The sequence below is a fragment of the Aedes albopictus genome, chromosome 3 (genome assembly GCF_035046485.1).
Source record: "Aedes albopictus strain Foshan chromosome 3, AalbF5, whole genome shotgun sequence".
NCBI classification, from domain to species: domain Eukaryota; kingdom Metazoa; phylum Arthropoda; class Insecta; order Diptera; family Culicidae; genus Aedes; species Aedes albopictus.
In genome coordinates, this window is record NC_085138.1 from 86,695,619 (window position 1) to 86,721,722 (window position 26,104).

Below are 26,104 nucleotides of genomic sequence, written 5' to 3' on the forward strand. Positions count from 1 at the left end.
AGTATTTCCTCAAGAAATCCCTGAAGGAGGAATCCCTGTAGGAATTCCTTAAGGAATCGCTTGTGGAATTTCTGAAGATATTCCTGAAAGATTTCCTGGAAGAAGTCCTGGAAAAATTCATGGAGGAATTCCTGGGGAAATTCCTGGAAAAATTCCTGGAGAAATTTGTGGAAGAATTCTTAAAGGAATTTCTGGAAGAATTCCTGGAGGAATTTCTGGAAGAATTCCTGGAGGAATTTCTGGAAGAATTCCTGGAGGAATTTCTGGAAGAATTCCTGGATGAATTTCTGGAAGAATTCCTGGAGGCATTTCTGGAAGAATTCCTAGAGGAATTTCAGGAAGAATTTTCGGAGGAATTTCTGGAAGAATCCCTGGAGGAATTTCTGGAAGAATTTCTGAAGAAATTTCTGGAAGAATTCCTGGACGAATTCTTGGAGGAATTTATGCAAGTATTCCTGGTGGGATTTCTGGAAGAATTCCTGGAGGAATTTCTGGAAGCATTCCTGGATGAATTTCTGGAAGAATTCCTGGAGGAAATCTTGGAAGAATTCTTGGAGGAATTTCTGAAGGAATTTCTGGAAGAATTCCTGAAGGAATTTCTAGAAGAATTCCTGAAGGAATTTCTTGGAGAATTCCTGAAGGAATTTCTTGAAGAATTCATGAAGGAATTTCTTGAAGAATTCCTGAAGGAATCCCTGTAAGTTTTCATATGGAATGCCTGGAAGATTTCCTGAAGGAATCCAGATGGAATCCTGATGGAATTCTGATGGAATCCTTGATAGAAGTTTATCCTTGGAAAAAATCCTGAAGGAATCCCTGGAAGAAATCCTGAAGTAATCCCTGGAGGAATTTCGGAAAGAATCCCTGGAGAAATTTCTGAAGAAACTCCTGAAGGAATCCCTAAGGTATTCCTGGTGGAATTCCTGGAGGAATTTCTGGATAAATCCCTGGAGAAATTAATGGGAGAATTCCTGAAAGAATACCTGGAAGAATTCCTGGTGGAATTTCTGGAGGAATTTCTGGAGGAATTTCTGGAGAAATCCCTGAAGGAATTTCTGGAGACATTCCTGGAGGAGTTCCAGGAAGAATTACTGGGGGAATTCCTGGAAGAATTCCTGGGGAAATTCCTAGAAGAATTGCTGGAAGAATTCCTGGAAGAATTCCTGGAGGAATCCCTGGAAGAAATCCTGAAGGAATCCCTGGAAAAAATCCTAAAGGGATCGCTGGAAGAATTCCTTAACGAATCCCTGGAAGAATTCCGGAGAGAATCTCTAGAGAAATTCTTGAAGAAATTCCTGAGGGAATCCCTGGAGTTATTCCTGAAGAAATCCCAAAAGGAGGAATTCCTATACGAATCCCTGAAGGAATTCCTTAAGGAATCGCTTATAGAATTTCTGAAGAATTTCTCCAGGAATTCTTCCAGGAATTCCCCCAGTAATTCTTCAAGGTAATCCTCCAGGAATGTCTCCAGAAATTCCTCCAGGGATTTCTCCAGAAATTCCTCCAGGAATTCCACCAGGAATTATTCCAGGTATTCTTTCAGGAATTCTTCCAGGAATATCTCCAAGAATTACCTCAGGGATTTCTTAAGGAGTTTCTTCAGAAATTTCTCCATGGATTCTTTCCAAAATTCCTCCAGGGATTACTTCAGGATTTCTTCCAGGGATTCCTTCAGGAATTTTCCCAAGGATGGAATTCTATCAAGGATTCCATCAGAATTCCATCAGAATTCCATCAGGATTCCTTCAGGAAATCTTCCAGGCATTCCATCAGGAAATGTTCCAGGGATTCCTCCAGGAATTATTCCAAAATTCCTTCAGGAATTGTTCCAGAAATTCCTTCAGGAATTCTTCCAGAAATTCCTTCAGGAATTCTTCCGGAAACTCCTTCGGGAATTCTTCCAGAAATTCCTTCAGGAATTCATCCAGGAATTCTTCCAGAAATTCCTCCAGAAATTCTTCCAGAAATTCCTCCAAGAATTCTTCCAGGAATTCCTCTAGGAATTCTTCCAGAAATTCATCCAGGAATGCTTCCAGAAATTCCTCCAGGATTTCTTCCAGAAATTCCCCCAGGAATTTTTGAATAAATTTCTCCAAGAATTCTTCCAAGAATTCCTCCAGGAATTCTTCCAGAAATTCCTCCAGGAATTCTTCCAGAAATTCCTCCAGGAATTCTTCCAGAAATGCCTCCAGAAATTCTTCCAGAAATTCCTACAGGAATTCTTCCAGAAATGCCTCTAGGAATTCTTCCAGGAATTCTTCCAGAAATTAATCCAGGAATTCTTCCAGAAATTGCTCCAGGAATTCTTCCAGAAATTCATCCAGGAATGCTTCCAGAAATTCCTCCAGGAATTCTTTCAGAAATTCCCCCAGGAATTTTTGCATAAACTTCTTCAAGAATTCTTCCAAGAATTCCTCCAGGAATTCATCCAGAAATTCCTCCAGGAATTCTTCCAGAAGTTCCTCCAGGAATTCTTTCAGAAATTCCTCCAAGAATTCTTCCAGAAATGCCTCCAGAAATTCTTCCAGGAATTCCTCCAGGAATTCTTCCAGAAATGCCTCCAGGAATTCTTCCAGAAATTAATCCAGGAATTCTTCCAGAAATTGCTCCAGGAATTCTTCCAGAAATTCATCCAGGAATGCTTCCAGAAATTCCTCCAGGAATTCTTCCAGAAATTCCCCCAGGAATTTTTGCATAAATTTCTCCAAGAATTCTTCCAGGAATTCCTCCTGGAATTCTTCCAGAAATTTCGCCGGGAATTTTTCCAGAAATTTCTCCAGGAATTCTTCCAGAAATTAATCCAGGACTTCTTCCAGATATTGCTCCAGAAATTCTTCCAGAAATTCATCCAGGAATGCTTCCAGAAATTGCTCCAGGAATTCTTCCAGAAATTCTCCCAGGAATTTTTGCATAAATTTCTCCAAGAATTCTTCCAAGAATTCCTCCAGGAATTCTTCCAGCAATTCCTCTAGGAATTCTTCCAGAAATTCCGCCAGAAATTCTACCAGAAATGCCTCCAGAAATTCTTCCAGAAATTCCTCCAGGAATTCTTCCAGAAATGCCTCCAGGAATTCTTCCAGGAATTCTTCCAGAAACTAATCCAGGAATTCTTCCAGAAATTTCTCCAGGAATTCTTCCAGAAATTCATGCAGGAATTCTTGCATAAATTTTTCCAAGCATTCTTCCAGGAATTCCTCCAGGAATTCTTCCAGAAATTTCTCCAGGAATTTTTCCAGAAATTTCTCCAGGAATTCTTCCAGAAATTCCTCCAGGGATTCTTCCAGAAAATCCTCAAGAAATTGAAATTCTTCCAGAAATTCCTCCAGGAATTCCTCCAGGAATTCTTCCAGAAATTAATCCAGGAATTCTTCCAGAAATTGCTCCAGGAATTCTTCTAGAAATTCATCCAGGAATGCTTCCAGAAATTGCTCTAGGAATTCTTCCAGAAATTCGCCCAGGAATTTTTGCATAAATTTCTCCAAAAATTCTTCCAAGGATTCCTCCAGGAATTCTTCCAGCAATTCCTCTAGGAATTCTTCCAGAAATTCCGCCAGAAATTCTACCAGAAATGCCTCCAGAAATTCTTCCAGAAATTCCTCCAGGAATTCTTCCAGAAATGCCTCCAGGAATTCTTCCAGGAATTCTTCCAGGAATTCTTCAAGAAATTAATCCAGGAATTCTTCCAGAAATTTCTCCAGGAATTCTTCCAGAAATTCATCCAGGAATTCTTGCATAAATTTTTCCAAGAAATCTTCCAGGATTTCCTCCAGGAATTCTTCCAGAAATTTCTCCAGGAATTTTTCCAGAAATTTCTCCAGGAATTCTTCCAGAAATTCCTCCAGGGATTCTTCCAGAAAATCCTCCAGAAATTCCTCCAGGAATTCTTCCAGAAATTCCTTTAAGAATTCTTCCTCAAATTTCTCCAGGAATTCCTCCAGGAATTTCTCCAGGAATTCCTCTAGGAATTTTTCCATGACTTCTTCCAGGAAATCCTTCAGGAATATCTTCAGAAATTCCACAAGCGATTTCTTAAGGAATTCCTACAGGGATTCCTCCTTCAGGGATTTCTTCAGGAAATACTCCAGGAATTCCATCAGGAATTTCTTCAAGAATTTCTCTAGAGATTCTCTCCGGAATTCTTCCAGGAATTCGTTAAGGAATTCTTCCAGGGATTCCTTTAGGATTTTTTCCAGGGATTCCATCAGGATATCTTCTGGGGATTTCTTCAGGAATTCTTTCTGTAATTCTTCCAGGGATTCCTCCTTAATGAATTCCTTCAGGAATTTCTTCAAGAATTTCTCTAGTGGCTCTTTCAGGAATTCCTCCAAGAATTCTTCCAAGAATTCTTCCAGGAATTCTTCCAGGAATTTTTCCAGGAATTTTCTCAGGAATTCTTCCAGGATTTTTTCCAGAAATTCTTCCAGGAATTCTTCCAGGAATTCTTCCAGGAATTCTTCCAGGAATTTTTCCAGGAATTCTTCCAGGAATTCTTCCAGGAATTCTTCCAGGAATTCTTCCAGGAATTCTTCCAGGAATTCTTCCAGGAATTCTTCCAGGAATTCTTCCAGGAATTCTTCCAGGAATTCTTCCAGGAATTCTTCCAGGAATTCTTCCAGGAATTCTTCCAGGAATTCTTCCAGGAATTCTTCCAGGAATTCTTCCAGGAATTCTTCCAGGAATTCTTCCAGGAATTCTTCCAGGAATTCTTCCAGGAATTCTTCCAGGAATTCTTCCAGGAATTCTTCCAGGAATTCTTCCAGGAATTCTTCCAGGAATTCTTCCAGGAATTCTTCCAGGAATTCTTCCAGGAATTCTTCCAGGAATTCTTCTAGGAATTCTTCCAGGAATTCTTCCAGGAATTCTTCCAGGAATTCTTCCAGGTATTCTTCCAGGAATTCCTCCAGGAATTTCTGCAGGAATTTTTCCAGGAATTCCTGCAGGAATTTTTCCAGGAATTCCTGCAGGAATTCTTCCATGAATTCCTGTAGGAATTCTTCCATGAATTCCTTCAGGAATTCTTCCAGGAATTATTCCAGGAATTCTTCCAGCAATTCTTCCAGGAATTTCTTCAAGAATTCTTCCAGAATTTGTTCAGGAACTCTTCCAGGAACTCTTCCAGGAATTCTTCCAGGAATTTCTCCAGGAATTACTTCAGGGATTCCTTCAGGAATTTCTTCGGAAATTTTTCCGGAGTTTGTTTTCAGGAATTTCTCCAGGGATTCTTTTCGAAATTCATCTAAGGACTACTTCAGGATTTCTTCCAGAGATTCCCTCAGGAATGTTTCCAGGGTTTCCTCAGGAATGCCTTCTGTTATTTTAGGAATTATTGCATAAATTCTTCCAGAAATTCTACCAAGGCTTCCATCATGAAATCTTCTACGGATTTCATCAGGAAATCCTCCAGGGATTTCATCAATAAATCTTCCAGGGGTTCCATCAGGAAATCTTCCAGGGATTCTATCAGGAATTCTTCCAGAAGTTCTTCCAGAAATTCATCGAGGCATTCTTCCAGATATTCTTCTAGGAATTCTTCCAGGAATTCCTTTAGGAATTCTTAAAGAAATTCCTGCAGGACTTCTTCCAGGAATTCTTCCAGAAATTCCTCTAGGAATTCTTCCAGAAACTCCTCCTGGAATTCTTAAGGAATTCTTAAGGAATTCTTAAGGAAATTGACGAGCAATTTCTGAAGGAATCTCTGGATGAATTCCTGAAGAAATTCGTGGAGAAATTCGTGAATGAGTCGCTGGAGCAATTCCAGAAGGAATCCTTGGAAGAATTCATGAAGAAATCTCTGGAGGAATCCCTTGAAGAATTTCTACAGGGATCCCTGGTGGAATCCATTATAGAATCTCTGGAGGATTTCCTTAAGAAATCCCAAGAGGAATTCCTGGGGGAATCTCAGGAAGAGTTTCTGGAGTAATCTTTGGAAGATTTTCTGAAGTCATTCTGGAATATTCGCTCGGGAAATTTCTGGAAAAATCTCTGAAAGAATTACTGGAATAATCCCTGGATAAATTTATGGATAAATCTCTGGAGGAATACTTGGAAGCATTCCTGGAAGAATCACTGGATAAATTCCTGGTAGGAATCCCTGGAAGAATTCCTGGTGAACACTCGCTAGACATTTCTGAGAGTATCTCAGGAAGAATCCCTCGCGGTGTCTCTGTAGGAAGTTCTCGAGAAATTCCTGGAATAATCTTTAAAGAAGTCCTGTACGAACCGCTGGAGTATCGCTGGGTGAAATTTCTGAAGGAATTTTCCGATGAATTCTTGACAATAATGTCCGTTTCATCCGCAAAGCAGTCAAGTTGACCGGGTTTCATGACGCATCACACATTCCAGGATGAAGTTGAAACACAGGCAAGAGAATCCATCACCTTGTCCTTATAAGTAGTAGTCTCCAAACGAGGGAAACTTTTACCGGTCCGGTCAGCTTCCTAAGATATCAGTTCTCGTCCATGATTTCACGCAGCGTTTGCTTTAGGTCCTGGAATTCAGGACATTTCTGGAGGATTTGCCGTATGGTGAAGATCTGGTTCGTTGTCGAGCGGCCATCGATGAAGTCAAATTGATTACTTCACACGAATTCACTCGGTTTAGGTAACAGGCAACGGAATATCATCTGGGGCACGCTATGTCCAAAGGGAAGTATTATGAAAAATGAATATACCTGAAAGTTTATTCGCTGGAACCGTATTTATGGACCACTAGATTCATAATATGTGCGATTTAAAATAATCCATCTTGGGTTTTTTCCCATACATTTTTATATGGGATGAAATTACCCTTAAAATGACTTTTTTTCGCCATTTGTATGGGAAAATAGAAAAAAAATTCAAAAAAAAAATCGAAAAACCCAAGATGAAATATTTTAAACCGCACAGATTCTGAAACTAGAGGTCCAAACCTATGATCCTATGGAATAACATTTGAGGTACATTCGATTTTCATAATACTTCCCTTTGGACATAGCGTGTGGGATAGCACTTTGTAGGCAGCATTCATAATGATGAATTCGTGGAATTTCGAACACTTCATAGTTCACCTTTATTGTTGAATGCTCAATATCGAATTCCAAATCTTAATATTTTTGCTTCCTAAATCTCGCTAGTGGCAGATTTTACATTTCACCGACTTGAAAATTCATAGCCGAAACACTTCTGGCTGCCATAATTAGTAAACAGATAATTCGGTCGCTCGTGTTCAACCATCCGGACGAGGCGTACCCTCGCGCCCATTTTGGCCCCGTCGAAAAACCAAGCTGAAACATCGCTTTGCTTAATTTTTGCATTGCTAATAAGCCAGGGCAAATCCCGCCATCGCTTTAATGTGCCCCGTCATGCTAATAACGATTTGTTCCGACCCGGCGACGAAGACGACGACGACGACGACAACTACAAAGACCAAGCCAAGCGATGAAGAAGACTACGTTTAAGATGAAATCGCGGACGGCGTACCTACTGGTAGTCTTACTACAGTGCAGAGAAGCGCTAAAAGCAAGAAATCCGGTACTCTGTCGGAGTTGCTTTAAGTTTTCCGCGGAGCAGTCGAGTCGAGTCCCGTTTCCCGTCATTTGACACTCGCCGGCTGCTGGTTGCGCTGTGCTAGGGGGTAATAAAGCTCTGACTCGGTGCACTCCCACGAAGGGGTCAGGGGTGTGGACTCTTCAAAGAAAGGGGGAGATGACCCTACTATTCCATATTCAAACATCACGCAACCTTAGAAGGGCTTCCGTGTCTTAAAACCCCCTGTGAAACCCGCCCAAAACTTCCTTTGGTGTCAATTGAAAGTCCCTGAAATCCACCATAACGTGATGTGGGGATCCACCCACTAAAAACTCATTCTCTCTCTTCCTTACCTTCGCGGTACGCCCGTTAGGGATGACTTCGAGAAGGGGGGACCGCACATGAGTACACTCTAATAGTAAGCGTTCCACCAGCTACCGCCTTAAGTTGTTCACTCTCCCCTGGAGGCTCGGGTCCTGGCTAGTACTTAGACTACCCGTTGAACTCAAGCTCCTGGATGGGGAAGGGGGCCAACTCAACTAGCTGTTGTTCGGCTCGCCATTTACTCTGTAGTTCAAGTACGATTTGAGAAACCGTGGAAGTAACGGAGTCCCACTTGTCCGCCCCCATACACATCCTTTCAACAATGTTGTCAGGCGTGATATCTCTACCGCATACCTCCTGCATACTCGACCTTTGCTCCACGAAACGTGGACATTCAAAGAGCACATGCTCCGCGGTCTCGTCGCAGTCTGCACACTCACCTCTGAGATCTGAAACACCTTCAAACGCCTAAACCCTCCAGAAAACCCGCTGAGACCCTCGTAGACTTCTCATAGAAGCTCGACCAAAGCTCTTATTCCACCCTCCCCCCTGAAATCTCTAAAAACACCGTAGACCTACCTCTACTTGTATGCCTTAAAGGCCCCTGAAACTCTCATCGAAGCACCTGAAGCCCTCTGAAACTCCCTAGAACCCGTAATCGAAATACATTCTTGCAACATGTGCACTGCCACCATTGGTTTTGATCCATTCAGCGTTGCACTTATCAGCCTTATTAGTTTCACCAGAATGCCACGTTCTGTCAGTTGTTTTCATTGAAACGTATGCTGCTTCCAAATCAAACAAAGTTGCGCCTTTCCCCCTTTTCCCTGTGTACGCCACTGCTATCTTCCTTCTTCCCGGTGCGCTGTTGCGTCGTCGTCGTAACCCGGTGAAAGGAGTAGTAGCATCGCTTCTCGTTCGGTGCAGTGCTCCCACCAGTAGTGAGTGTTTTCGTATATTGGGCTTGGTGGTGGTGGTGCTATGCATAACACTACTGATGCCATACTGCTGACTACAAGAAAGGATCCCAGGAAACGGAACGGGGAAGCAAAACGCCATCTAAATTAATTTCCCTGCCACTGGTATCAATCTTGGAAGGCTTTTCGCGTGCAAGTGCCTCGGCAAACAATTGCGAGTAAAGGGACCACCTCCGGTGGTGATAAGGAAGCGAGCCCGAGCAGGGTGCGGGTGGGTGATAATTGTCCGCTGCTTGATGCAAGCCAAGGAACCGTTGCTCAGCATGGAAGAACGCGGTAAGATGGCACAGCACGAGTTGGACAAACTGAGCGCGTGCTGGTTTTTGCTCTTGAGGTCCTGCCCGACGATAAGTACGAGTACAAGTATAAAAATGGGGTAGGAGATGATAAATGACAGTTTTCATCATGAATTTTCAAACTGAGCTTTGGGTGGGGTTCTTGCTGGCTGGCTGGCAGTTGGTTGAATGTTGAACATGACGGCTAGTTTTGTAATGGGTTACTGGTACAGCTACTGAATTAAACTGAAGGAAATGGGTCGTAATTTTGATTGAATATCTCCGGAGAAGTTGCTGCTGTCAACTGCAAGAAGAAAGCAATCTCTGAAAACCATAACATCTATGCAGTATTCAGTAATTACAAAGTGCTGATTCATGAAGGATGCTTTTCAAAAAGCTTCACCCTGCAGTCTTTGAGGATCACAAATGCATAAATAAATAAAAATTGAAAAAAAAAAACATTTCTGAAGGTTATGTCTGAATAGTTTTTGAAGTAATTTCGTTTGAATTCCTTAAAAATACTGAGGAAAATAATGAATTAGAATTCTTCAGGCAAATCCTTTTAACAATTTGCCCGACAACATTTGTAGGAAGGCATTATGCAATTTGTTTCAAATCTCCACTGGTAATTTTGTGGATTACCCCCTTACCATCTGCAATTTCTGCAGCATTTTTCCTTTGGTCTTAAACTTTTTCAAAAACAAATTCTTCGAGTTTTTCCCGAAACTACGTAGTTTGTTTACCGAAGCTTTCTGTCATTTTTTTTTGTATTTTGAAATATGGCAACCCAACAAACAATCATTCACTCAACAAGCACCTTTATGACGAATTTATTCAGCATGATGCTGAATATTATTTTTGATAATTTTCGGGTACAACCGCCGGGTTTTGTTCACACAAATTTTAAAGCGAAGTGTTATGAACCAATTGAACTGTTTGTAGCTAAAAGTGCTTAACAATCATATAGTTAAGCTGTTATTCAGCTTCATCAAAAATAATGAAACATAAATGAAATGCAAAAATTTCAGTTTTCACGAGAGTTTATGATTGGCACTTAGGCTATGAACAACTATTATGAAATAATAACTACACATAAATTTACCTAAATCAAGATTCGAACTCAAGACTCGTCGATTGGCAGCCACATGCCTTCCTATCTGTGCCAATCTAGAGGAGACGAATTAAAGCACTAAAATCAGATTAACTTCCCGTGATTCAATAAATAACCACACTTCGACTCCTATTCAGCAGTGGTGAATTAACACAACATATTGACATTATGGTTAGCAACTAAACAACACATTAAATCAGCTACAGGTCAGTAAAAACACATGCTTTGCATTCTGTATTCTGAGTCGAAGTGTGATGAAACGAAAGCGCTTATATGACTTGTGAAAAACACATTATGCAGATACATGTGCTATTTTGTACACAAACTGAACAAGAAGCAGAAAAAGGACTTGTTAAACTATTTTGTAAAGGAAGTCAAACTGATAACTTATTAAACTCTTGAAAAATGTTCTAAATTACCATTGTTAATACCGATACTTAAGGTTGAGCATTGGCTTCTTTCTCAATTGAAAAAGCATTTGTACAGTAATATGTACAGCATAATATTAGTTCAGCTATCATTACTATTATAAAGCAACAATTAAATATGCATGCTTGTTTAAGGATTGCGATTGTTAGTGGGAACTGCTTCAAGAATTTCTTAAAGAATTACCCCGGCAATTTCTTTTCTATTTTATACTTTTAAAATAATTATCTTGGTAGCTCTATGGAATGTTACAAACAAGTTCTTTGAGCAATTTTTCAGAAGTTCTTGTACGAAGGTTCGTCTTGCTGTCTGCTGCTGTCAGTATTGTTTCACCCGAGGGTTTATCGGATTCAAAAAGTCTCTCAAAGAATTGATCCATGTTCTCCAGAAATTCATTTGGAAATTCCACTAGAGATTCTAACAGAATTTAGACATTTCTCAAGGATCAACATCTCTGACAAGTAATGCTTTGAAAATATCTCCATTCATTTTTGTAAATTCCTTACTGAAACTCTTCGAGAGATTTATCCTGCATTTTCTTGAAGGATTTCTTAAATAATCCTCAATTAGGGAATCTCCTCAATTCCTTCCAGATTGTTTTTCATGAATTCCTTCAGAAATGTCTACATAAAACCTTTCACAGGTTTTCTCTATGGATTCCTTTAGAAAATCCCCCAAAGAATTTTCCGCAGATTTTAAAATTCCTTTACACAATCCCTTAGAAATTGTTCCAGTAATTTCTTTAGAGATCCTCCCAGAAATACTTTTCACGGATTCGTTTGGAAATAACTGCAGAAATTTCTTCATGGAAGCTATTGAGAATAGATTCCATCAGAAATTCTCCCTAGGATTAGAAAAATCTTGCTACGAGTCCCTCAGACATTTCCCTTAGAACTTCTTCAAAAACTTCTCCAAGGAATTCTTACTTACTTTACCTCTACGGCATTCCTTCAGAAAATCTTTTAAAGTTTTCTTAAGAAAATCCTCCAGGTATTTCTTGAGACATTTTTCAAGGATTCCATTAGAACATTTTCCGCAATTTACTCTAAAAAATCTCTACGAATTCCTTCAAAAAATCCTACTATAAATTTCTTCAGAAATTCCTTGACGAAATCCTTTCCATTGGAAAATAGCTCGTGGATCACTTCAGACTTTATTATTGAGAGAATTGGGAAATTCTTTCAGAGATTTGTTTGAAAATTTTCGCAAAAGATTTTTTCAAAAATTTCTCAAAGGATTTCTTCTAAAAAAAATCGGAAAATTCCTTTGAAACTTCTTTTGTAAACTGTTTCAAAAATTCCACCTGAATTTCAGTAAGAAATGTTTCTTGCGATTGCTCCAGATACTTCTCTTGCCTAAGAAAATCATCAAAAATTACTCCATACTATTATGGAGTGATTCGTCAAGAAATGGTAAGACTTTTTTGAGTTTTTCTACGCGGTATGTATTTTCCGCATAAAGAACCGTGACTGTAGTTTATGTCTAGCATAATAGCAGCTATTTTTTCTCCCTTTCCCATTTGTGTTGATATTTTGTGTTGGTGTTCAATTCCACTTTGATCTTCGTGATCGTTGAAGTTTTTGAGCGTGTGCCTCGTGGCGGTGGTTGCCGCAATGGGTGATGATGATGAAGGCGGGGTACGTCATATCATTGGCTTCGGGTGCCCGAGCCTACAAAATGTTATTTAACAATGTGAACCTCAATCTGGCGTTTCTGCAATGGACGCCAATAATACATCTCCAACTACCTCTCACCCCCCTCAAGACCATTCCGACTTTGGACATATGTTGTTTTCTTCCGACCCAAAGGCAAACGTTTGAACACCGTTCAAATCAGTAAGGATCTGACTTAGCGGTATTCTTCCGTTGTTTCCATTGACATGGTCTGTACAGCTAAGCTTTGGGTCACGGTAGGAGACCGCAAACAGGCTTATTAGATTGTGACCAGTGAACTTTTTCTACTTGAGTACCACGTTTACTTTCCAAACAACCAGATTGAGATCTCGGGGAAGGTCTCTGGGGAAAGGATCATGCAAGGTTTTGGGCATGTGGTTCTCTACCCATAACTGCATATTTGTAACATTTGCAGTTTTTGTCAAAATTGAGTTAATACCGGTGCTCATCTCCAAATCATCAGTACTTTAATCTATCCAAATGAACTTTACAAGTTTGTTCCACAAAATGTGAACGAAATACCAAGCGTTTTGTCTCATTAACAAATATTAACGAATGTAACCGCATAACAGTCACACTGGGAATACATACTGGCCTCATAACGTACAACCAATTATATTTTGCTCTAATATTTTTTTTGAAACATTTGCCCAGCATACAAGAAGAGCTGTAGCAGATTTCATTGCGAAGTAATTATCTTTGAATTTTTGCCAAATTTTTGAAATTTAGATGCTTTTCCATACTAGTGCAAGTTGCAAAATTTGAGCTCAATTTTCTCCAATGTCTACTTTTGTCGAATGTGACTGTTATGCAGTTATGGGCAGTTCTCTACCTCCTGTCCAGATACTGGACTATCGGCAAACGGGTTCGGTCTGGAGGGCGAGAAGAAGGTTTACACACCATCTGATGTGTGACGTTCTCCGGATCAGCATCACCAGATGCTGGCGATTGGCAAACTTCGGCTATCTGTGCCCAAGCAACCAAAAGTTCGGATAAAAAAGCATGTTTGGGCTTAATCAGCTATTCGAAGGAAGATGAATAGCATTCTATTCAGCTCACTTTTTAAGTAGTTAACCGAACTTGAGTTCACAAAAAGTACACTTGTGTCGCTGAACGGAACGCTATTCAGCTTAAAAAAAAACTTCGAAAAAATGAAAAAAATGTGTTTAGTCCTCAAAAGTAATTTATTATTAAGAAACATTAGTTCATGTGGAATCCAAATTGATCAATACCTTGAAATAATTTTTGATGTTTTTTTCTTACTGAGATTTGAACTCGGGTTCTCCTCGTTGAAAGACGGTGCCTAACCACTACTCCATGTATGTGTTGTTAGGCACTGTGGGATTTTACTCAATGTGCTGATATCATCCTGGATATCATATAGTAGAGCTCATTCAGGTTCGCGTGTGAACTTTCCCTGAACTTGGAATACTTTTTGAAGTCGAAAGTTCAAAAGAAGTTCACGTGGAACTTCTTGGGAACTTACACAGTTTGACATTTTCAATTTGTTGTGGTTCGCAGTGCAAAGCAATAAATTAGGGCCAGTGCATCGACTTAAAGAAAAGATTATAAGTTTTCAGCTTGGTATCCAGTGACTACGATTGCGGCGATTACCGGCGCGCTGAAGCGATAAGTGGGACGGGTGTAAAAACATCTAGCAAAGCTGGAAAACGCGCAAAGCTGGTGCGCAGCCGAAAAACCCCCGGCGGAATCCTGGGGGGAACAGTTGTTCGCTGCGGGGGCAGCCTTTGAGCCACACAATACGGATCCTTTGCATTGATTACAAGTAAGTACGTTGAAATATTATAGTGGAACAAAGTGTACTTGTGAAATCAACACAAGCTGTGGCTGCTGGGCTCGATTTCCGAGTGATTTAATTGAATGAGAACTTCTCCCCGGCCCCGCTATCGCCGAAGTTCAAGTGAAGTTCACTTTTGGTACGGTTAATATTTATCCGAACTTTGAGTAGTAAGTTCAAAACAAGTTCGAAACAAGTTCGTAACGGATGATTTCAAGTTGTTGGAATATGTCCAAATGAACTATATTTGAGTTTTAAAGGCACGCAAAAGTTCAACATGAGTTCGGTTAATATTTGATTGAACTCTGTTTTAAAGTTCAACATAAGTTCTTTTTGAACCTTTTTTCGACTTTAATGTCGTTTTTAAGAGAAGTCGAAAGCTTGTACATGTACTTCCAAGTTCATAAACAATACAAGAGTAACTTTTTGGAGAATTAAGTTCAACGAAACCGGAATTGAACCAAACTTGAACTTCTGAGTTCGTTCTTCAAGTGGAATTCGAACTTTTGGTTGCTTGGGTGTAGCTTTGTGTACCGAAGGTAATAATTTGCATCAACTGCAAGCCGCTGGCTCACACCGACCAGTACTACTGCAATAAACCACGCTGTGCAGCGTCGGTTCGAGGGAAACCCCCCAATCCGTAGTGGGATAGCGAGTGTACAATCTATCGCGAGAAATCGACGGCGTTCAAAGAGTTTCGGAAACGCGGTTCGGTCGCATCCCTGGAAAGCAAGTTTAAGAACTTGGTCAAGGTGAAGAAAAGCGGATACTGGCGTCGGTTCATCGAGGGTTCGCCGCGCGAGGCATCGATGAGAGCTCTTTGGAACGTCGGAAGAAGCATGCGTAACTCGTCGTCGATTAACGACGATCGAGAAAGCTCTCCTAGGTTCGCAAAAGAAGTTTGTCGAGATTCAGTACCCTAGAAGCGAATAATTCGTAATATTTCCGATGATAGAGAAGATATGGGTGGGCCATTTTCGATGGATGTAATCTTCTTTCATGTAACAAGTCCGCTCAAGGAAAGGATCGTCCATACATAACGTAGTATTTTAGGGGGATTCTGGAACTATGTGACGTGCCATGTATTATGTATGGAAAATGGAGATGATTGTCTTTTCTAAAAAAAAATAGAAACAAGCTGAGTTTTCGCTCCATATGATGGGTCTGATCCGTCTGTTTCGACTCCAAATGCACCTGGGGGTAGCACATTATGTATCTGATACAGTAGTGCCATTAACGAATCAACTTTATGCGAAGCGAACTATTACCGGAAAATGGTGGGAGGTCCACCAGGAAGATCTGATCAGGTTGTACCATACAACCATTTTGTCGGTTTTAGAATACGGTATCCAAGTAACATTTTAAGTTTTGTTCGGCTCTACAAGAGATCTTCATGACCAATTTTATAAAACTTGCAATAAAACTGATTGATACATCAAAACCTCTTGATAACCTCTTTAAGAGCATCTTCTGGCTAAGTGGACCGCTCTCGGAGAGGTTTCGCAAACCGCATTAAGAGTAGCAATAAAACCGTTTTAAAACCTAGTAGAAAAACTTCCCGCTCTAGATTGTTGTTGTTTTTTTTTTCAACTAAAACTATGACAGCTGAAGATGCAGAGAAGCTTCTTCGATGGCACGTAAAGTTCAGGACGATACATCATTCGTAAATAGAAGCGGTCATTTCAAAGTAATATTTTAGTTGTTATTGTGTTGGTAGGCTTATGCGCATTCAATTTTATCGTGAATATGGGGGCTGCAGAATTATAAAATTGATGCGCTTCAAAAACAGTGAATATTATCATCTTGGAATGAAATAAATCAATTTGTTTATTTATTAAAACTATCTCGAATCACAAGGAAACTCAGGAGAGAGATAGTGTATTTGTGTGAGCATGTTATGGAAATGGTGGCAAACTATCAATTCATTGGTAATTTGAGGAAAATTAACTATTTTCATTCACGTTAGCTAATTCTTCAATATGGCGACAACCATAACACTAGTTTACAAAATAAAACGAAAGTCGTGAACTTCTGTCAACGACAAAAATTTTTGAAGTACAATTTAGCACTGATTTCGAAACCGTGCTTCAAAAAATTTTAAGTAGAGCAGTTTTTGAGTTTTAGCTCAATATTGAGTTTTACAACTTTTAAAAATATGGATTTTACTAAAATTCAAATATTTTGTGTTTTGTTCAACCAATTTCACATCTTTTTCCATAAATTAAAAGCTGAATACAATACCATTCGATCACCTGAAAGCAGGTTTTGCGTCAGATTGATGAAATTCAAGATATTGGCGAGTTTTAGGGACGATCTCTTTAAATTTTAGCCAAATTTCCAAAAATATATGAAGAAATGTATTTTTTCCAATAAGAAAAATACTATCTACAAATTCTTTCTCAACGTTTATTTGACATATCATATGTAGGCGAGTTACAGTAAAAAAATCAGCTCAATCGGAGCATTGATTACGGAGAATGAGATATGTGAAGTGAGCAACGTTGCTTAAAAATAGAACAAAAATCGATTTCAAATCATCAACCTTGTATGGAAAGTCGAAAAAATTTTCGCTCTACTGTATTTTTTTTCCTTCACGTTTTCGAACTCAGGGCATGATTCTACACCAAAAATGATCATCAGCTTACCGAGTTCAAAAATGCTGTAAACTAGTGTAATCAGCGAAAATAAAACGAAAGCAAGTTTACTTTTATGATGACCGCAATAAACCTAGAAATGTAGTAGTTCTGCTTTTCCACCAACAGATGTCGTTACTAATCGAACGGATCGCCATCTGTTGAGAGTTTTAAAAGTTTTATTGTGGTAATAATGATTGCCAGAAGGTTTACAAATCGGAAAGTTTTGTTTACTCTTAAAATCTGTCTTTATGGATATCTTCAAGTATACTATAAAACATTTTATCAATGGTTTTCATAAAAGCAGTCATAAAACTGCCAGTTTTAATTATAGCTGTAATAAAACCCTAATAAAAATTAAACAAAACCAATCAGCAATGAAATTGTTACTTGGGTAGCTTTCAACCCGCGGCGAAAACACACTTGCTGAAGCTTCAACGGTTTCAGTATCGTTGCCTTCGGATCGCGTTAGGTTGCTCTTTCAGTCTAAGCTCTCTGGAGGCTGTTTGGCTTAATAAAACTGACGAAGCACTCAGCGTACTTCGTGAATAGAATACGCCAAATCTTGAGTGCTTTGTCCAAATGCTTATACACCATCACCATAGCTTGGGTCTTTTCACATTGCTCGATTCCGGGCTAAGGTGGGCGCTAGCGAAGGCGATATTTAAGAGCGTCAAATCGCCTTTGACGAATTATCATTCCACAGGTGTCGAAGAAGCAATGATTCAAAGGGTTGGATTTAGGCCGCGGTTTCATTCGTGTAATGTGTCGGATGATGTCCAACCACTATTTGTTAAATGAGCCTACCTTCCGTATTGGGCTCTCAGAAAGCAATCGCTGAGTCTGCGGCGTGGCTTACCAGGATATCGAACATATCGTGTGGGGATGCGATGAGTATCGTGAGGTCATATCTGAGCTAAACGAAATTCTCCGGGTCCGAGGAAAACAACAGAAACTCGTTAGAGAAGTGTTGCAGACCTTGGTTTGGAATACATAAATCTGATTTATCAGTTTTTGAAACGTGTTGATGTCAGAGTTTGATATAGTACGTCTCTTGTTTTCGTTTTCCGTCATTTGGTTTTGTTGTTCGCCGCTGTCTATCGCTTCCGTTTGTGCTCTTTCTGTCGATTTCTATCGACAAAGTCTTCTCGTTTTGGATCCGTTACAGATAAGATCAATTTGACCAATATTCTTTTTATGGAAATTGGCAAATACATAAGTTTATGGCCCCTAAAGCTCTTCTTCCTAATTTAAAATTTTTGTTATCCCTAACTGTGAAACAGCCGCGAGCACGTCGGCTTCCCAAACTAACATTATACTAAAGTCAGTAAAAAAATGAACGAATGATTTCGGTACAGTTATGCCCATGTGGTGCCCGAACCTTCCAAATAAACAAACCAGTACGATGAAAAAGTATCTTTAAAAATGTATTCGTTAACCTCTTTAAATGGCGACAGTTGCTTCCAAATGATCACCAAATGCAATCTCTGTGATTTATAATACATCCTATATTGCGGAGTGCGCCAGTCTATTGCCCTGATCTCTACAGCGGAATGACCATCATGAGTGACAGAGGTCATGACAGGACAGTATGAACGTAGATAGCGAGAACGTCAAAGTTCATGATAATGCGAAATTGTGTTTACATGTGCGCTAACTTGAGCTAAAACTTTAGATCGCTAAACAGTTGTTTTTCGGTGAAATTAATTGTCTTAAACCGTTAATTAACCGTAAGTAATTAGGTAAAGATGAATTATGTTGAAATTGATCCCAAATTGTAATACTAGGTATTAACAACTATAAATTGAGTACTATGGGCAGCTTCTATTGGATTTGAGGTTAGCCAACGTAGAAGGTAATTATTTGTACTGAATTATGTTGATAGTTATAATGAACAATTGAATTTGTAGCGTAAAACACCCATCTTCATTATATTTCATCACTTGTTGGGGACGACATCAAACTAGGGTGACCGATGTAAGACATTTTTGTAATATCATTCCCTGCAAAAAAACTAATTAAAATATTCAGCTTACAGCTTGATTTGACATCCTCAATTGTGGTGTTGCAGCTCATAAGAAACCCGAAAGTTTCCCCCCAACAATTCTGTAAGATCGCTCAAGATCGGAGCGAATCGACATCTGCGTACTACAGCGATGCCGAGAAGTACTAAAAGTACACGAAGTGCCAAAGGCCACTGTAAGGCATGCAAAGAACCTGACGATGACCGGATGGTTAGCTGCTGCCACTGCGGATCCTGGTGGCACTTTAAATGCGTGGGCGTCAACGACAGTATCGCCGAGCCCGACCGGGTGTTCACTTGCCCAGAGTGCCAACGGCCGTCGGCGCAAATACCAATCGTCAAAAACGCTGAGAAGAAGACGAAAAGCGTGAGTTCTTCCTGCTCCAGCAGAGCGGCCTAGGCGCGTTTAGAGCTCGAGAAGCTCGAGGCCCAGAAAGCTCTGGCAGTGAAGCGGCTAGAACTTAAGCGGCGAGAGCAAGAGCGGAAACATAGGGAGGCAGAATTGTTGATGCAGCAGAAGAAGGCGCAAGAGGAGACGGAACTTCAACAATTGGAGCTGCAAATGGAAGAGACGGTGATGAACGAATCATTCCGTCTGCGGGAGATAATCGCACAAGAGGAGGGCGAGGACGACGACATCAGGAGCGTTACATCCGAGCAGAGTTCGAACAGCAAGGTTCGGCAATGGAGAGCATTCAACTCGACAATGGTAGCCTCGACGGAGCAGGCTCCGCCGATTGACCCGACCGGCAACGAAGCAACGTCAGCGATCGGAACTACACCAGTTAGGCACGGCAGTAATCAACGGCCTCCTAGCAATCAGGGAGTTTTGGAAGACGCAATGACAGGTATTTCGTTAGGGCAATCAGGAAGCGAGCCAACGTTAGGAGGAATTATCGGTCGCACAGAAAGCACCATAGTAGCGACAGCTGGTAGGAACAAGACAGGCCTTCCCCCGCCTCCCCCGGCTCCATCAGGGACTAGCTTTAAAACTCACCTAGAGCAATTCTCGTCTCATAGTTTACCGACTCCCCCCGTCCCTTCTGTTGACATACGTGTGCCATTCAGTCAAACCTCCGCGAACGTGCCCGTGAACAATCCGGCAGTTGTTTCACAAATCGCGAATTCGTGTTCTCGCTTTGCCGCGCAGTCGTCTGTGTTACACGAAGTCGGTCAAACTAGTGCAAATCGTAATAGTGGAATGTCAGTGGCTGACCTACTTGGAGGTCCACCACGGCTATCGTTTTCTGCTCAGCCCGGACCAGAACAACTGGGTGATCAAACAGTGCTGCAGAGAGGACAACTGGAGCAACCATATAGTTCTGCAATCCAGCCACCACTGGAACATCCTCCACCGCATCATGGCCTGGCATATGGCGGACCATCCCCGCAGCAATTAGCTGCTAGACACGTGATGGCGAAGGAGCTACCAACGTTTTCCGGTAATCCGGAGGATTGGCCGCTATTTATTAGTGCGTACGCCAATTCCACTCAGGCGTGTGGCTTCACAGACGCTGAAAATTTGGCGAGGTTGCAGCGGTGCCTCAAAGGGCATGCACTAGATTCGGTTCGGAGTCGGCTGCTTCTGCCAGCGGGTGTTCCACATGTCCTAGCTACGTTGGAAACACTGTACGGAAGGCCGGAATTACTGATCCACGCGTTATTGCAGAAGATTCGAGGAGTTCCTCCACCGAAGCAGGATAGGCTCGATACGCTCATCGGATTTGGTATGGCAGTACAGAATCTCAGTGATCATCTGGAAGCTGGAAGGCATGAAGCACATCTCAACAACCCAATGCTACTATTTGAGTTGGTAGAGAAGCTTCCGGCACAGATGAAGCTCGACTGGTCTCTGTACAAGCAGCGTTGCGCAGAAGTCAACATTCGCTCTTTTGCTCAGTATATGCAGACATTGGTGCGGGCAGCGACCGATGTAACGTTACAGTACGACCCAACACAGCAGCTTTCAGCACAGCTGCAGCGGTCATCGAAGGAAAGGTTCGGCAAAGATAAAAACTTCTGCGGAACCCACACATCTGAAAACTCAACACCGATATCGCAAGCAGCGGAAGCAGTAAGAGGTGCGTCACGCTCATCAAATCCAACTTGCCTGATTTGCAAGGATCCGGAGCACCGGGTGAGAGATTGTTCAGAATTCCGTAAGAAGGCCGTCGAAGAGCGTTGGAAGACGATACAGCAACTCAGCTTGTGTCGGCTATGTCTCGGCGCACATGGAAGAAGGCCATGCAAGATTCGCAAGCAATGCGACATTGGTGGATGTCAGCGTCGACATCATCCGTTGCTGCACTCGGATGAGGAACAAAGGGACACCAGGCGAGCAGAAGATGGGAAGCATGGCAAACGTGACAGCAAGCTACCAGGAAACAACGTCGTGGCGAATAGAAACGAGGTTTCACAAGAATCGGCCGAGCCAAAGCCGAGTGATTCTAAGGTTTCCACAAATCACCATTTCGCCGGTAAAACAACGCTGTTTAGGATCATTCCCGTGACGCTGCATGGGAACAACCGCTCCGTATCTGTGTATGCCTTCTTGGATGACGGGTCGGAGAAAACATTGGTTGACGAGGAGGTTGTGAAACAACTAGGTGTCATTGGAGAGAGCCAACCGTTGTGCTTGCAGTGGACGTCGAATGTGAAGAGGACAGAAGCGGGTTCACAACGCGTCACCTTGGAGATCGCCGGGTTTTCAAGCTCGACCAAACACACTCTGTCGGATGTGCGTACAGTGAACAAGCTGGACCTACCCAGGCAGACGCTACGGTATGCGGAGTTGGTGAAGACATTCCCGTATTTGAGAGGCCTACCGGTCGGCGATTATGAGAACGCGCAGCCTCGCATCCTTATCGGAAATGATAATGCGCACGTCACCTCAACTCTGAAACTACGGGACGGACAGCCAGGAGAACCGATAGCAGCAAAATCACGTTTAGGTTGGACGGTTTACGGTTCCAATCAAGAAAAATCCGTAGACAGAGTTCACACCTTCCACCTTTGCGAATGCCAGGAAACGGATCAAACGCTCCACGAGCGGGTGGAGCAGTTCTTCTCGGTAGATAGCCTGGGAATAATGGAAGTCGATCGTCCTGAATCGGTTGAAATCCAGCGAGCTAATAGGATCCTGCGGGAAACCACAAAGCGTATCGGGCTTCGATTCGAAACGGGACTTCTATGGAAGTACGACTGCTTTGAATTCCCGGACAGCTATCATATGGCGGTTCGGCGGCTACAGTGTCTGGAGAGGCGGATGCAGAACGATCCTGTTATTGGAGAGAGCGTAAGAAGGCAGCTGTCCGAGTATCAGTCGAAAGGTTATATCCATAAGGCGACGCAGAAGGAGCTAGACGATTCAGATCCAAGACGTACGTGGTATCTACCCTTGGGGGTAGTTATAAACCCCAAGAAGCCGTCCAAGATTCGCATCTTTTGTGATGCGGCGGCGAAGGTTGATGGCATTTCGCTCAACACGATGCTATTAAAAGGGCCAGATTTTCTTCGGACATTATTGGACGTTCTCTTCGGTTTCCGAGAAAGGCGAATCGCTCCATGCGCAGACTTGAAGGAGATGTTTCACCAGATTCGGATCAGGCCGGAAGACCGTCAAGCTCAACGGCTGATCTGGCGCGAGGATCCATCTCAGGATCCCGAAGTATACTTGATGGACGTGGCAACCTTTGGTGCAACATGTTCTCCGTGTTCGGCCCACTTCGTTAAAAACTTGAACGCGGAAGAGCATGCCAAAGAGTTTCCTGCCGCCGCAGATGCCATAATTCGGAAACATTACGTGGACGATTATTTGGACAGCGCTGACAACGTGGAAGAAGCGGTAAAATTGGCGAATGAGGTCAAATATGTCCATTCTCTCGGCGGATTTCATCTTCGGAATTGGCTTTCGAACTCCAGAGAAGTTCTGGCACGGGTCGGGGAGACCGATCAAGCCACGGAGAAGTGTCTCCAGCTGGAAAAAAGCACTACCACGGAACGCGTACTAGGGATGTATTGGAAGCCCGACGAAGATATTTTCATGTTCTCCACTATCCCAGCGCTGAACACGAAACACCCTACCAAACGTCAGGCGCTACGTGTAGTCATGAGCCCGTTTGACCCGGCAGGATTGTTGTCTTTCTTCCTCATCCACGGAAAGATATTAATCCAAGATCTGTGGCGAGCCAAGACCGACTGGGACGAACTGATTCCGGAAAAGCTGTGTGAGAAGTGGACGCGGTGGATTGAGCTGTTTCGCAACTTGGAGGACATTCGTATTCCACGTTGTTACTTTCCGTACCATTCGGTGAACGACATTGTATCACTGCAGCTGCACATCTACGTAGACGCGAGCGAGGAAGCATACGCGTGCGTTGGGTATCTAAGAGCAGTATTTCCTGATGGAATTGAAGTAGCGCTGGTAGGAGGGAAATCGAAAGTAGCTCCGCTGAAGGCACAATCTATCCCGCGACTGGAGTTGATGGCAGCAGTCATCGGCGTTCGCTTCTCTCAAACAATACTCAACGGCCACTCTTTGAAAATTGAGAAGGTGTTCTTCTGGAGTGACTCGAAGACGGTGCTGGCCTGGATTAACTCCGATCATCGCAACTATAGGCAGTTCGTCGCCTGCAGGGTAGGAGAGATTATTTCGAAATCGAATCCAGAACAGTGGCGCTGGATTTCTACCAAGAAGAACGTGGCGGACGAGGCTACAAAGTGGGGGAAAGGCCCCTGCCTGGTTTCGTGGTGAAGATGATCTGTACCTCCCGGAGGATCAGTGGATATCGAGCGTGCAGTCATCAGCAGTGCAGACTAACGAAGAGCTGAGATCCTGTATGGTTCATTGCAAGGCGGTACAACTGGTGGCATGGGAGCGGTTCTCAAGATGGACACGTCTGGTTCGAGCGGTAGGATACGTCCATCGATACGCGCAGAACTTACGGCGGACGGCGAGCAAGGGATCAAGTCAAACCGGCCCGCTTTCACAAGAAGAGTTGGCTAAGGCGGAAACAACCATCTATCGTTGGATGCAGCGCGAACGTTATGCAGATGAAGTGACGGTGCTGTTACAGAACAAGGGCAAGCAGTTGCAGGAACAGCAGCGGATGGAGAGGACCAGTATTATTCGCAAGCTATCGCCGTTCCTAGACGAGTCGGGCATCATCCGTTCAGATAGTCGGATCGCTGCTGCAACTTTCGTTGCTTACGACACCAGATGTCCTATAATTTTGCCCAAAGATCATTTTGGCACACGGCTGTTAGTCGACTGCTACCATCAGAAGTACTTACATGCAAACGGTGAGACAGTCGTAAACGAGATAAGACAGCGTTTCCACATTTCACAGCTCAGGTCCTTCGTGCGCAAGGTAGCAAAAGAATGCAAACTGTGCAAGGTAAAGAAGCCGAGTCCAGCTGTACCTCGAATGGCACCGCTCCCTGCAGCTAGATTGCAGGCGTTCGTGCGTCCGTTTTCGTACGTAGGCGTCGATTACTTCGGACCAATCGCCGTAAGAGTAAACCGTAGTACAGCCAAACGATGGGTTGCACTATTTACGTGCATGACGACCCGCGCAGTACATCTCGAGGTCGTTCACACGCTTTCCGCTGAGTATTGTAAGATGGCGACAAGACGTTTCATCGGACGCAGAGGAGCACCAACGGAAATACGAAGCGACCGAGGCACGAACTTCGTAGGAGCGAGCAACGAGTTGAAGAAGGAGATGAACGAGATCGATCGCCAGTTAGCCGAAACATTCACAAACGCGAACACGAAGTGGCTGTTCAACCCGCCAGGTACGCCCCACATGGGTGGGGCCTGGGAGCGCCTTGTCCGCTCGGTAAAAACTGCTCTTGCCGCAATGGACACTCCACGGATACCGAACGAAGAAACGTTGGCGACGGTACTGATAGAAGCAGAGAGTGTAGTGAATTCGAGGCCACTAACGTACATCCCTTTGGAGTCGGCACAGCAGGAAGCGCTTACGCCGAATCATTTTCTTCTGCTCAGCTCCAGTGGCGTAACGCAGACCCCGAGGATGCTGGAAAACCCGCAGTTAGCTAGTAGGAACGACTGGAACCTATGCCGATCCATGGTCGACCAATTCTGGCAACGGTGGGTACGAGAGTACCTTCCAACCATCGCACGTCGTACGAAGTGGTTCGAAGAGGTCAAGCCAGTCGAGGTTGGAGACTTGGTGCTTATTGTAGAAGAGAGAAGTCGTAACGGATGGACCAGAGGGCGTGTAGTACAGGTTACCATGGGGCGTGATGGAAGAGTACGGGATGCTGAAGTGCAGACTGCACTTGGCCTGGTGCGCCGGCCAGTGACGAAGTTGGCGCAGCTGGATGTAGCGGAAGGTAAAGCCGGACCGGAGATACCTGACCAGCCTTACGGGTCGGGGAGGTATTGCGGAGTGCGCCAGTCTATTGCCCTGATCTCTACAGCGGAATGACCATCATGAGTGACAGAGGTCATGACAGGACAGTATGAACGTAGATAGCGAGAACGTCAAAGTTCATGATAATGCGAAATTGTGTTTACATGTGCGCTAACTTGAGCTAAAACTTTAGATCGCTAAACAGTTGTTTTTCGGTGAAATTAATTGTCTTAAACCGTTAATTAACCGTAAGTAATTAGGTAAAGATGAATAATGTTGAAATTGATCCCAAATTGTAATACTAGGTATTAACAACTATAAATTGAGTACTATGGGCAGCTTCTATTGGATTTGAGGTTAGCCAACGTAGAAGGTAATTATTTGTACTGAATTATGTTGATAGTTATAATGAACAATTGAATTTGTAGCGTAAAACACCCATCTTCATTATATTTCATCACTTGTTGGGGACGACATCAAACTAGGGTGACCGATGTAAGACATTTTTGTAATATCATTCCCTGCAAAAAAACTAATAAAAATATTCAGCTTACAGCTTGATTTGACATCCTCAATTGTGGTGTTGCAGCTCATAAGAAACCCGAAAGTTTCCCCCCAACATCCTATTTTCAAGATTTTCTTACACGCCGCTTCCGAATTAACCTCCAAATTGACACTAACAACAATCATAAACCATCCCCAACTCGCATTCGTCCCAATCTCAAAGCATTTCTCCGTTTTTCTGTGATTCGCAACATTTCAGGCATTCATCGTCTTGGGGACGGAGGCCCTCTGAATTCTCCAGGAGCCGTTTTCCCCCATTATTGGTTCAACAAACCATCCCTCTTACTTCCCAGTAAACTGGAAGATCTATGGCTGACACACTGTCCTAGTTTCCTTCCCCATCATTCCGTAGTCGAATAACGAAAACGAACGTTTCGTGCTCAAACTTTCTTGTCTTGTGCCATGTCGGCCCTCG

General features: G+C 42.7%; 3 protein-coding genes across 3 annotated transcripts; all 3 read left to right on the forward strand.

Annotated features, from left to right (window-relative positions):
- Positions 1 to 18,237: 18,237 nt before the first annotated feature.
- LOC115259947 (uncharacterized) lies at positions 18,238 to 23,498 on the forward strand. The gene is made up of 4 exons (XM_062842808.1): positions 18,238 to 18,452; positions 18,510 to 18,577; positions 18,633 to 18,699; positions 18,754 to 23,498. The coding sequence occupies exon 4, from the start codon at positions 19,254 to 19,256 to the stop codon at positions 23,496 to 23,498; it is 4,245 nt and encodes a 1,414-aa protein (XP_062698792.1). The 5' UTR covers positions 18,238 to 18,452; positions 18,510 to 18,577; positions 18,633 to 18,699; positions 18,754 to 19,253.
- Positions 19,254 to 23,498, forward strand: LOC134290273 (uncharacterized). Its single transcript, XM_062857372.1, has one exon. The coding sequence runs from the start codon at positions 19,254 to 19,256 to the stop codon at positions 23,496 to 23,498; it is 4,245 nt and encodes a 1,414-aa protein (XP_062713356.1).
- Positions 23,499 to 23,583: 85 nt separating this feature from the next.
- On the forward strand, positions 23,584 to 25,200 carry LOC134290274 (uncharacterized). Its single transcript, XM_062857373.1, has one exon. The coding sequence runs from the start codon at positions 23,584 to 23,586 to the stop codon at positions 25,198 to 25,200; it is 1,617 nt and encodes a 538-aa protein (XP_062713357.1).
- Positions 25,201 to 26,104: the final 904 nt, after the last annotated feature.